The sequence below is a fragment of the Myotis daubentonii genome, chromosome 2, assembly GCF_963259705.1.
Source record: "Myotis daubentonii chromosome 2, mMyoDau2.1, whole genome shotgun sequence".
In the NCBI taxonomy this organism is placed as follows: Eukaryota; Metazoa; Chordata; class Mammalia; order Chiroptera; family Vespertilionidae; genus Myotis; species Myotis daubentonii.
The window spans coordinates 71,840,289-71,854,927 of NC_081841.1; the positions used below are offsets into that span (position 1 = coordinate 71,840,289).

Here is a 14,639-nt window from a genome sequence, read left to right on the forward strand (position 1 = left end):
GTTTCTACCAAAATCAATGCTGCTTCCTAGGAGTGAAATTAGTGTCCTTTTGCTGCACCATTTTGCAGTGGTCCTGGTTATGCTTTTAAACTTGAATCTTCTGAAAGATGTCCATTCTCCTGAGTATCCATTTGTCACTTATAGTTTACCATTCACATAGTATTTATCATTGTCTTTTATTATCTAACTTACCTAATAAATGGAAAACTCTCTGAGAATGGAGATTACATTGCTTCTCTCCATGCCCCCCCTCTCCCCAATAATGCTTTGTGCCACCTTTAATTAGAGAACATGTCTGATTCACTACCAAGTTAAAAATGTTTAGTCCAGGCCTGTTGCAAAGCAGATGTCAAATAATGTTTGTTGAATGAATGAATGCATGAGTAAATGATTACTGTATGTGGTGTATGCTGCTGGTACCCAGACATCTTTCCTGTTTGGTGCACTTATACCCCAACTCTCATTGCATTGCTCTTAATAGGTTGTCCCTGAAATTTTCTTCAAAGGACTATAATTGGGCCAGTCCATGGATGCCTTCCCCTTGGTAATCAGTATCCAATGACTGAAGTGCAGGAGTTTGGGAATCTAGCTGTCGTGCCTCAAGGCAGTGCAAGCTCACCGGGGCATGTTATACTCCAGGGCTCCCTGTGGGATCAGGCTACCAGGACTTCAGCTGAAATTGCACTTTGCTTGACTCATTATTCTTCCTTATCTTGCTTCCCAGGGCTCCCTTGTAGGTTTCTCCTGAGAACACCTCCTTAGTAGATCACTTGCACACTCATCCTTTCCTTGGGGTCTGCTTCTTGGGAACTTATACATAACATATTGCATGTTTATAAGCAGTGATGTCAGGGGCAGGGAATGGTAACAACTTTCTCTCTAAGAGTGTCACATTTTGCAGTGGTATGTGGTGTCTACACCACCAACCTAAACTGTAGGTGACTGTCAACTAAATTTGATACTCAATTTGGTTGGTGGGTGGGAATTTCAGTAAATAAATGTATTGAATTTAATAGGTATCTTATTGAATTACAGGACTTTCTAACATAAAGCAGAATGTATTTTTTTAAAACTTTCTACTCTTTTTGATTAAACACATCTCTGACATATGTTCTCTCCCCTTAAGCCAGGATAGTAAAGAGTTGATTGTCTAATCAATTTTTATACGATTGAGTACAGCTTTTTTTGGTCTTTGTGTTGAATATAAATATCCATTTTCACAAACCGAGTAAACCATTTATTTTTTTTTTCAGTGATTTGAAAAGAACACAAACTCCTTTATCTGTAAAATGTGATTGGAAGTAATCTGTTTTAGAACTGAAAAGAGCTTTAGTAACCAGCTGGTGGCCAACACTTCTATTTTATAAATGAGACCACTTGAGACCCAAAGAGGTTAAGTACTTTGTTCAATATCACTCAGTTTGGTCAGTAACAGAGCAGGACTACCAGCCAACTCCCAGGCTGCTGTGCTCGTCACAGCTCCACAGAATACATATTTATTATTCACAGAATTGATATGAGGATTAGGGACCACATCTGTGAAAAATAGATTTAGCCTTTGGAAAGAAAGATGCTGGGTAGCTTTATAAAAGCTTTATGAAAACTAATCTCATTTTAACCTTTTCTGTATAGTTGTTAGTTTTGTTCAGTTTTATGTTATTTGCCTCCGGCTCCTTTTTGGCCAAGGACTAGATAATATACAATGCTTGATTTAAAAATCAATATTAAGTATCCGAACTGTGTTAGAAATATGAATGACCTCAGCTGGTTTCGAAGCCTGGAGCAGTTGAAGACGGCTTTCCAGAATGGCAATCATTTATGGACATGAAACATTTTCTATTCCTACTTTGCATATTGGGAATAAGGACAGTTAGTTCCAAAGAAAAGAAGGAAGTGTAACATATATTTCTGTTCGGCTCAGTAATGCTTTCCTAGCTGGATGCAATGTGTCTTTAACAAACCATGAATTTTCTCTCCTGCTGAGCCACCATATCCTGCCTACTTTCCGCATAGTCAGAGAACCATTATCCTAATCCGCCGTACCTTCCTATCTCTAGCAAGCACATGTAAGTGATAACTTTGAATACTTATTTTGATGCAAGCTGTATAAATCTTCTCTATGTCTTCTTGTAAAGCGAGGAAATTGTGACTTGCTCAACTTGGTTACTTTAATTGCTTGAGTTTGGTTCATTCAGCCACAGCATGCTTTGATATATGAACAAGAATGCTGTTTAATTTCTGTAGGAAGCGAAGTGATTTGTGTAGATTCATATATGCAGGCAAGATAAAATTTGAGTACCAAAAGGCTAAAGTAACTTTTATATATATTTTTAATTAGGTACGATTATATGCACGACCCGACGCTATCAGAAGAGGATCCGGGGACTATGCTCTCCATATAACAAAGAGATTAATAGAGTTTTATGAAGACTACTTTAAAGTGCCCTACTCCTTGCCGAAACTAGGTAAGAATTGTCTTGGTTATTTTACTGGAAGGGGTCCAAGAAGGTGGAATTTCTTCTTCATGCATTTATTCGAGACATTCAGAAGCACGGAAATTCCAAGGGTTATATATTTTAAAGACAATAAGCATGAAAATAGTTTTTTTCTGAAGAGGTAAAATAAAATTTAGTGTTTCTAGAGGCTTGCCAAAAAGTGCTCATAGGAATTAAGAATGGCATTATCTAAGTTTTGGATTCTGGAAGATAGCCCCCCATAGCTATAGTTTGTGTAATACGTACTGGGAAGGGGTACTTGTCAGCATCTCATTTAATCCGCACAGCTGCTACGTGGGTAGGTTACTGTTACATTTTCCACCAAAGGGAATTGAGACCCAGGAGCCTTCCATTCATTCAGACAGCCAATAAGTAAAGAAGCTGGGATTTCAAGGTAGGTCTTTATGATTTCCAGACCTATTCAATATTGTCTACTCATTGCTTTGTTTCTTTCCTAATCCCAGATGTCAGATCTCAGTGTATTCGTTGTCCCTTAGGTTATTTTTGTTCAGTCACATTTCAAGTAAGTCATGGTAAATGGAATAAAATCAAGAGAGAAGGGGAATTTTAATGGTGGAGGTTGTGTTCATGACGAATATGCTTGCATTTCCTTCTTTTGCAAAGAGATATGTTGGATAATTTTTTGTTGAATGAATAAGTGGATGGATTTTGTTATCCTAATATAAATGAAGTCGCTGCTTTTTATTTTTTAAGGATTCTCCTACTCTCTGGTATACCAGCTTTTCTTTCTTTTTTTTTAAATCCTCACCTGAGGATATTTTTTCTATTAATTTTCAGACAGAATGGAAGGGAGGAGGTCAGAGGTGAGAGAGAGAGAGAGAGAGAGAGAGAGAGAGAGAGAGAGAGAGAGAGAGACTGACTTTTATGTGAGAGAGCCTCCCACACACACCCAGTCCAAGAAGCTGGGGATGGAAACCGCAACCCAGGTATGGTGCCCGTAACCAGGAATTGAACCTGCAACGCTCTAACCCACTGAGCCAAACCCGTCAGGGCTGAAGTTAGTGCTTTTACAGGGGAACTGACTCTGACTTTCCAGGAAATTAGAAAAGGCATGCCACCCATTAGAAATGCTGAAGTTATTTTTTTGTCCTCAGAAAACCTGTTTTGAAAGATTACATCACTATCTTCCTTTATTCCTCTCCCCTCTCCCCATTCTTTTTTCCTTCCCCAGAGCATTTTTGATCAGCGTCCACATAAAAGTGATTGCTTGTTGGCAAGAATAAAGTACTTATCTGATCAAAAATGTTAGCATTTGAACCACAGGCTCTCCTCTCAGGAGAACTGGGCCTATTTCATTAAAGCACCTGCCTGCTGAGTAGCTTTATTGGTCTTACAATGTGTAGTTCAGAGAGTAGATGGAATAGTTGATATTGGGATCAATGGGTGTGGCATATAATTTTAATAAGTGATGTTTATGAAATTCTGAGGACTTTTTCAAATATATGCTCTTAGAATCCATAATATATAAGTTCAAATGTTTAACAAAATTGTATCTCAAATAGGATCTATGTGTTTTTTTTCCTTCTGTCTTCTTTCTTTTCTTCTCTGTATTCACTTCCCTATTGGAATCCATTACACTGAAATCTCCCTGGTAGGCACCCAAGGCAGGAAGAATACCTGACCTCATTTGCATGGGAGGTGACACTGTTCTGTACTCCAAGTGAAACTGACTGGGAACTTCCCAGCTTGACCCTAATGTAAAATTCACAAGTGCTTATGCTGCAAGTTCAGCAAGAGAAATAAAATGCGAATCTTTGTCCCCTTCAGACCAGTAATTAGTGGAGGAATTCAATTTATAACTTCAGGGGGTTCCATGTAGCTGTCAGCTTGCAGCAGGAGGCATCCCCAGTCCTCTATTTCACTCACAAGTGAACCATGCAGGCTTTCATCTGCAGAAAAGAGCTTTGTTCGCTGGTACTCTTACTTGTTAAGCTACCTTCCGGTGTGTACAACAGAATGATTTGACTCACCCCAGCACACTTCTTTTTATGTATCTAGGGGAGTTACTATAGCCTGTGGCACTTCCTAAAATTTCTCCTAAAGTTCTACTTACTTTATGTATCTATAGATATTTAGATCTATATGTTAATGGATTTATAAGTATGCTTTCTAAATACCTCCTCCATAAAAATTCCTAAGCAGCGAAGCATTTTGACAAATTCTTACTTTCCATTGTACATGATGAATTATATTTTACATAAGTTCCATGGAAATCAACTCAGTCTTTGTTAATGTAGAGGTATCATAGATATCAACTTCAGAACGAAACCTTCAGAACTAAAATGGTTTCTCTCCCTCCCGCCCTCTATCCCTCCCTATCTTCCTTCCATCTACAGAGAAGCATCAGTCAGACCATCAAACCTCACAGGGAAGGTAGGGGAGGGTGGGGCTAAGGGGGAGAGATCAACCAAAGGACTTATATGCTAACATATAGGCCTAACCAATGGACACAGACAACAGGGGGGTGAGGGCATGAGTGGGGGTGGGGGCGAATGGGGGTAATGTGAAGATAAGAACACATATGTAATAACTTAATCAATAATTAAAAAAGATTAAAAAATAAGCATCTATTGAGTGCCTCCCACAGGCACTTTTCTATGTGATGGGGATACAGCAGCAAATAAAAAAGACAAAAATCCCTTCCCTCCTGGGGCTTACGTTTTCTTAGGTAGCGGCAGACCCTAAAGCAATCAGTAGCACAGAAAGTGTATCAGATGGAGAGAAGTGCCATTAAAAATAAAGCTGGAACAGAGGAGCAGGAAGTGTGTGGAGCAGATTAGATGTGGGAAAAGGGCTGAATCTTTTAAATGGGTATTGATGGCTTTATTGGGAAGCTGACTCTTGAGCAAAGAACTCAAAGACATGCAGGAGTAACCCAAGTGGGGAAAGTGCCCTGACTTTGAGATGGGAGCTTTGTTGGGGTAACTAAAGAACAGAAAAGAGGCAGGTATGACGAGAGCAGAATGGGTTAAGGAGATAAGGTCAAGGTGAGTAGCAGATCATGGAGAGCCAGCAGACTGTGGTAAAGACTTTGGCTTTTTTCTCCTGGGTGAGATGGAAGTTATTAGAAGTATTACATAATCTGGTTTCTGTTATAAAAGGGTATTATGTGGGTTCAGTACTAGTATACTGTGGGGCAATGGTGCTCAATCAGGGTGAATTTGCCCCTCAGGTTCTTGGCAATATCTGGAGACATTTTTATTTGTCACAACTCAAGGAGGGGTGGTAGAGTGTGTTCTATTGGCGTTTAGTGGATAGAGGCCAGGGATACTGCTAAACATCTTACCGTGCACATGACAGCCTCCCACAATAAAAGAGTTGTCTAACCAAAATGTCAATAGTGCTGCAATTGAGAGACTCTGGTATAGGTAGAAAGGTCAGAGGCATAAAAACCAGTTAAGAACATATGGCAAAATATGATGGTTGCCTGGTGGACTAGGATGTTAACAGAGAAATGATCTGGATATGTATTGAAAGCACAGACAAAAACTCACTGCTGAACAGCATGTGGGGTATGAGAACAAGACAGGTATCAAGGGCAATTCCAAGGTTTTTGGTCTGAAAACTTGAAGAATGGATTTACATTTTACTGAGACAGGACAATTGTGGAAAGAGACAGTGTTTGAGATTGACATGTCTATTAAGCATTTAGGTGGCACCTTAATGTCTATAAGAAATTCAAGTAGACAATTGCATTTATAACTTTGGACTTTGAGTTAGAGATCTGGCTAGAGCAGCGGTTCTCAACCTGTGGGTCGCGACCCCTTTGGGGGTCGAACAACCCTTTCACAGGGGTCGCCTAAGACCATCGGAAAACACATATATAATTACATATTGTTTTTGTGATTAATCACTATGCTTTAATTATATTCATTTTGTAACAATGAAATTGGGGGTCACCACAACATGAGGAACTGTATTAAAGGGTCGCGGCATTAGGAAGGTTGAGAACCACTGGACTAGAGAAATCCATTTGCCAGCATGTCAGGATGGTTAGGACCAGCACAGCTGTGAGAGCAGGTAGGAAAGAGAATAGGAGGAGGTAGGATGGATCCAACGTTTAGTGGTTGTAGAAATTAGGAGCCACGAAAGCCTGCTGGTTGACAAGAAGTAACTGAGGTACTAAGAAAATAGGTATATGTTCCAGGCATCTAATGAATAGAACTTTTCAAAGAGGGCAGATGATAAATTGTGGTAAATCCTGTTAGATGAGGACTGAGAATTGACCATTAATTGGCACTTGACAAGAGCAAAGGCCTGATAGGTGTGTTCAAGAGCAAGTGGGGGTGGGACTGGGGTTCCCAGTGGAGAGGGTTCTGGGAATAGGGGGAGAATTGTTTGTGTTCTGCTAGTGCTCACCTCTGGATAAGAGCCGTTTCTGTGAACTAATGGAATCCTTACCTCACAGATCTGTCCCTGTCCCACAGCATGTCAGGGGGAGATGTGGAACTTGCCTTTTTCTTTGATTTTCACTAGAAAACCCAAACCTGAAACAGATAAATAAGAACGCTCTCCACCGGTTAACCTGAATTTACTGAGAGCTATGTGTGAACGCCAGAGTATTACATTTCAAAAACCAAACAAGAAAGCAACATTAAAATGTCATATTGGAGCCTCTTTTTCTTAGAATTCCCTTTGCCTTTCTATCATAAACTCTTCAATATCCCTTTTCTTCAATCTTCCCAAGTTCTTTTTCACTTCTAATGCTGAATAGTTTAACTTTCTCTGCTGTGGCATCATCGCATGCCAGCTTATCTGTAAGGATTTGAGTTTCCACACCAAGTAGTTTATCAGAATAGTTCTCTATGAGGAATTCTGATGCTCACTATTAGGGCAATACATCTATTCTCTTGTTACACAAGGATATTTCTTTAATATTTTTAAGCCAAAATATGCAGCCAGTGTACCTGTGGGAGGATGTGTTTTTAAATCTCTAACTTAGGGAATTAAGAGTATTTATATGACGTTTCTCTTTCTTGGTGTTAAGTTGTAACGGGAGGTATAAAGTACTTTGGATATAATCCAAGTCTTTCGGTGTAGAATGCGCTCTGTTTTCATGAGAATGCTCTGAGGCCTGGAGGTTTACTTAAAAACAGGTTGTTATATAAAAAATTATCTTTCCTCTCATCCCCCAGCATAATGACCACAATTACAAAAGCAAATGGGCTTGTGTTTACTAAGTGTGGGTCACTCTTGAGGGCTTTGTACATTGGAATCCATTTAATCTTTTTCACTGCCATTGAGGCGGTGCATGTTATGTTCTCGTTTTCCAGGTGAGGAAATTTAGGCACAAAGTGACTAAGTAATGTACTCTGCTCCCACAGCAGGAATTCATGGATTTATAATTCAGATTCAGGCTGTCTAGATCCAGCATTTCAGGATTCTACCAAAGCAGATTCCTGAAATTATGCGAATTCAGAGATTAAAATATAGATCATCTTAATAAACTAAGTAATCTGATTGCTAGAGGTATAATCTAATAGTTATTTTTGTTAATGTCATGTTAATGTTAAAATTAAGACGTGTTCCTGGAAGAGAAGTTGAAAACGTAAAAATAAAATAAAGGAGCATCCATCTTATAACTCATAATTTCATCAGCCAGAAGATATATTTGAGTATCTTAAATGTTTGTTTTTCAATATAGATGTTTTATACGTTAATTAAGTGGCTGCTAAAGTGACAGATTTGTATTGGAATATTTGGTTTACTCTGTTTAGATTTCCATTAATTATGGCAGATAGCCTTCAGTTTCCTTTTGCTGCTACTTTGTAATTTGTAAGTCAATGCTTTGTAAAGGAGTTTGCTTGATTGTTTTATTGTTTTGTTTTGTTTTGGTTTTTTGCCTCAGACAGCATGCTTTTATGAAGAATTCAATATCTACCTGGCACAGTGCTGTGATTGTGGAGGGAGCAAAAGTATTTTGTTACAAGGATTTCTGGCTTCAAGGAGTGTGGTTTTTGTTGAGGAGAGAATACAATATTTATAGGTATGAATGGATTAGAGACTCATGCAATATGGAAGCACCAGCATTTTGTAGGGCAAAAATATACTACCATATTAAGAATGTGGGATCGTTGCAGAATGCTGTAGGCATGAAATGCACATAAAAGGAAGCCTTATATTGACTTGAGCCCCCCCCACCCCACCCCCCACCCTCCAAAAAGAAGCAAATTGAATCAGAGGTGGAGAAGAAAGGGGAGAAGTCATTTTGAGAATTGTGTAGTGGGGACAGCCTCTGGACACCTGGGGCTCTATGTATCATGTTGATGGAGCCTATTTACTTTTCTATAATGGAGTAGATGAGTTAAGGAATAAGTTTCCCTATTGAAGTTCATAAATAGGAGAGCTTAGTTTGAATCAATGAGCTTTGTTTAAATTATTACAGATATACTTTTTTATTGTGATGATGATGATGATGATGATGACAGTTTGCTATTTGCAGTAGTAGAATTTTTGAGTTTTTCTTTCACAAAATGTTTTTTTATTAAAGACTGACAACCATTTCATTCACTATGGTTATGTTTCTTTTCTCTTTAAGTTGTAGATATATTTTTGTTTTTAATTTAAAATGGTAATTATATGAAACTACTCCCATTTTTAAACATGCATCTCATAATTGAGTTGTCACGTGAGACTTTTTAAGTATGACTTTTCTTACCCTGCTTTTGATGAGATAAATATTGAATGTGATATATATGCTTTGTTGATGGTCTCAAATAATAGTGCTGTTTAAAAGCAAATACCGGGAGGCGGTGTATGCAGTCAGGTCTACTTCTGCATAATGCCAACTCATCCCCAAGTGCTTCTTTCAACCAGAATGCCTCCAAATATTTGAATGGATACTGGAGCTATTTAATTGTACGGCTCCTGGCAGAAACTAGCTTAGGATCTCTCTGTGGGTGAACACTATTACCGCATGTTCAGGGCATCAGATGATGTAGTTCTTTGTCTTCCAGTTTTCCAAGTGTTGTAGAGAAATAAGTTTCTTCAAATGACTATCCTCTCCCCCTGTTTGGAATGAAATAAACATTGTCTCTCCCTATTTTATGAAGGTAATTTATTTCTGAAAAACCTTTCACATGGTGATTTTCTCATAAACCAAAATAGCAGGTATAATTTCTTTCAATGGGGCATATCTTTTGTAGGTTCCTAACCCCCCACTCTGACAACCATTGGCACTAAAATACTATTAACTCTGATTAAAATGGACACAGTTACTTCAATATTTAATAGTTATTTTAACACATTTTAACAAGGCATTTTCCACCTTCATTAATTACTCCATAAAATGTCCATTTAACTCTTTTTATTAAGCTATTTTGCAGCTATTACATGCTATGCATGTCTAAGACTATACTAACACACAAAACATATCCTATATAATAAAACCCTAATATGCAAATTGAACAGCAGAACGACTGGTCACTATGATGCACACTGACCACCAGGGGGCACATGCTCAACGCAGGAGCTGGGAGCGCTGCTCAGCCAGAAGCCAGGTTTACGGCTGGTGAGCACAGTGGAGGTGGTGGGGAGTGAGCCTAAGCTGGCAGGCAGACATCCCTCAAGGGGTCTTGGGCCTGCAGGCCAGGCCGAGGAACCCCCCACTCCCCCCAGTGCATGTATGTCATGCACCAGGCCTCTAGTATATTTATAAGATTCTCAATGTTTAAGATATTTAACTACTAATGCAAAAATGGGATAAACAAAGGATGCTAAAGAAGAAAGAAATCAATGAAAACAATGCATTTTAGTGGGAACGATTCATGAGATGATTCTGCTATATACTTATACACCACAGATACACTTAGTGAAGAATTTAATGCAGCACAAACCAACCATAGAACTGAAGTAACTAATTAATTCAGCAAGCATTTATTGAGCAGTTACTATGTAAAAATGTACTCACAATGATAATAAATGGCTCTTCTGCTAGAAGCTTAAAATCTAGTTGAAGAGAAATGTTTTTTGTGTTTTTTTTTTTAATTTTGCCAATTCACAAGTATTGTTCCACGTTCAATTTTCTTACAGCTGTCCTCCCTCCTTCTATAGTGTTAAGAATTTCAGACCTTCACAGCATTGGATTTGTTCCTAGATATATTTTCACTAATTCAACCAGTTTTTGTGTGAATGATTGTTTATTCTGAAAGTAAATGCAGTTTTAGAAAGTGCTTAACTTAATCAGGGCATATTTATAAGAGAAGTTTCCAAGTTACTGTTTTATGTATTCCAACAGAGGTTTTGGAATACATTAAGAAATCAGTATTTCCAGAGTTTTCCTACTGTAGTCATTGCATAAGCCTGATGTGACATAACCTGCTTTCTTCCTTATTCCTGTGGATGAAGTGGCATTGTGGGGCACGGGACACCTTTTTTGTACACCTGATCCCATCTTCTTTCACCTGTCAAAGGGTATCACTTCAGCAGTTCCCCCTTTGCTCTCCCGAGTCTTTAATTTTCCCTCTTTATTGGTTCTTCTTCCACAAACATTTAAAATACGGTGCCATTTCTCTCAACGTAAGCACACACATGCACACTCATTCCAGCTACCGTACCATTTCTCTCCTTCCTTTTACAGCTAAACTGCTGGAAAGTGTTGTCCATCTGCACTGACTCCAGTTTTTCTCTTTTCCTTGTTTGTTAAATGCACTCTACCTCAGGCGTTTGCCCCCAACACTCTACTAAAACTGCTCCTGTCAAGTTCAATAATGCCTCCACATTGCTAAATCCAGCGGTCAATTCTTAGTCTTCATCTTGAGCTGTCAGCACCATCTGACACGGTTGTTCTCTCCAACTCCCTGAAACATATTTTTAGCTTGTCTTTCAGGGCAACTCATTTTCCTTTTCTATTTTTTTTTCCAATTCACTGGCCATTATTTCCAAGTCTATTCTCCCATTCCTTTCCCACCTCTAGGGGCTTAACACTGGAGTGTCTCAGGACTTGGGTTTTGGACCTCTTCTCTTTGCTACCTTCATGCAGCCTCATGACTTTAAGTGTCATCTGCTGATGCTGGTAATTTCCAAATTTGCATCTCCAGCCTGGTTCACTCTCTTCAACTTCAAATTTCCACACTCTATTACACTTGGATACCTAATGAGTATCTTAAATTAACACATTTGCATTTGAGCTTCAGATCTTTAAGCTGCTCCCTTGCTCTGTCTACAGTCTTCCCCATCTCAGTGTGGTTGAGTTCTGATGAGAGCTCTCTTCCTGATTTGTGGATGGCCACCTTTTGGCTGTGTTTTCACACAGTACAGAGAGAAAGCAAGCTTTCTGGTGTTTCTTCTTATAAGGGTCTCACCTGCATGACCTCATCTAAACCAAATTTTGAACCATCTCATTGGAAGTTAGGGCTTAAACATGTGAGTTTTGGGGGCATAGAATTCACTTCATTGCAGGGATGAGATCTGGCCTGACTTACATTTTTAAGGGATCACATTAGCTGCTTCATGTGGAACAGATGTTTGGGGAGAAGGAGGTCAAGGCCAAAGTAGAAAGAAGCGACTGCAATCATCTGAGCAAGAATGCTGTCCTGAGCCAGAATGGTAGTGGTGGAGGTGGTGAGAAGTGGGCAGTTTCTGAATATATTTTGGAAGGAGAATAAACAGGGTTTACTACATTACATAGGACTTCAAATGAAGGCTGGATGCTAGTTCCTCTCAGCTATAGTTTAGAAGATTGTGACAAGGTTGAAAATCTATGCACTTTCTTCCCCCTGGCTTACATACCTGTGTAGCTACAATGAAAGAGAACAATCTTTTAAAGCCTCTTTCTTCCTTTCCTAGTTATTTAAAACTAGAGGCCTAATGCATGAAATTTGTGCAAGAGTAGGCCTTCATTCCCCCGGCTGCTGGCACCGGCTTCCCTCCGGCCGCTGGTACCCGGGACCCAGGCTTCCCTCACAGAGGGAGGCCCTGCCTCCCTGCCGCAGCCTGCCAGTTGGTGGCCTGGGCCTCCCTCTGCGGGGCAATCATGGGTGATGGCCGGGCCCCCCACCCATCGCATCGCAACCGTCTTGGCTGGCCTGGCGCCCGTGGGTGTCATAGCGTGGTCCCAGATGGTTGTCTGGATGGTCATCTGGATGGTCATCCCACTGTTCGGTCGTTTGGTCGATTTGCATATTACGCTCTTATTATATAGGATTAACATAGCATGAGAAATAATTTGTATGTTCTAGACAGAGCAGCTATATTTAGAACAAAATAATAGTTGTAATAATCTTTTGGGAGTGAGTTGCTTCCTTCACTGTTCATTGGTCAGTCTGGAGTTAATTATAGACAAATGGCAACCCCAAACCCTCGAGAAAAGCAGGAATAGTTCATTAAAGTCTAGGCTGGGGATTACTGCTGACAGAAGCACTGCCAATCAGGCACTTTTAAAAGAAAGGTGACCATCCCCATAAACTTTAGTGTGAAAATAGCTTATATTGAGATCAGAAGGTTTTTCAAAACAGCTTCATTTCAAGAAACCGAACCTGAAGGGTAGTTATGTAAATTAAGGTTAAACATCTAAAAGTCAATTAAGGCAAAATGCTCTATCAGAGAAATGCAAGGTTTTTCTTTTCTTTGTTCTAGTGTAATTGTGACTGGGTTCTTTATCCAATTCAGAACTTTTCAGATGTCCCCATTGTAAAGCTATGCCGTGATTGCTTATTGATTGATTATTATTTCTAAGATTTAGGAACTTTAAGTGGTTAGGGCATAGTCAGGGTATCTGTTTACTTTGGCATTTAAGTCTTTCATCTTATCAGGTAATGAAGGCTAATAAAAATCTGTGCTGTAAACCATGGATTTACTACTTATAATATTGTAGGGTAAGAAGCAGACATGCTATTGTAACCTGAGTGAGGTATACTTACAAGTAGGTGGTGAGGCCTCAGCCAATCATATAAAATTCAACTGGGATAGATATTGAGAGATTAATTCAAGAAAATAGAACTTTAGAAAAAAATTTCTTGCTAACATACAAATGATATAATTATTTTGAGGATGAATTATTTTTATAAAAGTAGCTGTTTTAAAGCTTAAAAATTATATTATTCACCATGGCATTGGGGGGGTCTGAGATTGACACAACCTTTTTGAGAGATTTCAAATGGAAAATGTCACTACTGGCCCATCTTTTAGTTTTAAAATCTTTCAATACTGTCTGAAAATTTTGATGCTGCTGCTTATGGACTTTGAAATGTAAAACAGACTGAAGTGTAAAACAAACCTTAGCTGTGAAGGAGGTTGCAATACACAAGCAGAGAAAATCCAATATGGTAGTTGCAAATGAAGCCTTGGGGTCATTTCTGAAGCTTTTTAAAGGGTAATTTTGAAAGAGATGGTGAATCCCAAATGCCATTTTTCAGTTGGTGGAATTTTAATGGTTTATAACTTAGATTTATTCTTTATTGACTTTATTTTTGCCTTATGGGTTTTATCTTCATATAGGAAATAATTCATGAATGACTTAGAGCAGTGATGGCGAACCTATGGCACGCATGTCAGAGGTGACACGCGAACTCATTTTTTTGGTTGATTTTTCTTTGTTAAGTGGCATTTAAATATATAAAATAAATATCAAAAATATAAATCTTTGTATTACTATGGTTGAAAATATCAAAAAATTTCTATATGTGACACGGCACCAGAGTTAAGTTAGGGTTTTTCAAAATGCTGACCACGCCGAGCTCAAAAGGTTCGCCATCACTGACTTAGAGTCTGTCTTCAGTAGTATAGAATAGGATGTTTTTTAGATTTTAAATTGTTTAGCAATTCTTTTTATTTATAGACCAAAAAATTTAGTAAGCTGTGAAATTATTGGTAGATTGATGATGTTTAGGATCATTTAGCTTCTTAAGTATATTGAGATACTAGAGGCCCAGTGCGTGAAACTGTGCGCGGGTAGGGTCCCTAGGCCTAGCCTGTGATCAGGGCTGTCTCTGTCCTCTCGCCAGTCCTCAGTCCCGCCCCACTGCTGCCACCCACCCTGGTTCCCCATTCGCCATCTGGTGGTCAGAGCCTGTCGGCCTGGGGGAGGGATCAAGAAGTCAGCCATTCCGACCACTCACCAGTCCCCAGTCCTGCCCCCCCACCACCTATCCTGGTTCCCCATTTGCCATCCAGTGATTGGAGCCT

General features: G+C 39.2%; 1 protein-coding gene across 1 annotated transcript in view; it reads left to right on the plus strand.

Annotated features, from left to right (window-relative positions):
- TRHDE (thyrotropin releasing hormone degrading enzyme) overlaps window positions 1–14,639 on the plus strand; it is a 394,910-nt gene that overhangs the window by 109,211 nt on the left and 271,060 nt on the right. Inside the window, exon 3 of the mRNA XM_059683656.1 lies at window positions 2,339–2,465. Coding sequence (XP_059539639.1) covers window positions 2,339–2,465 — 127 coding nt within the window. The remainder of the gene's footprint in view (window positions 1–2,338; window positions 2,466–14,639) is intronic.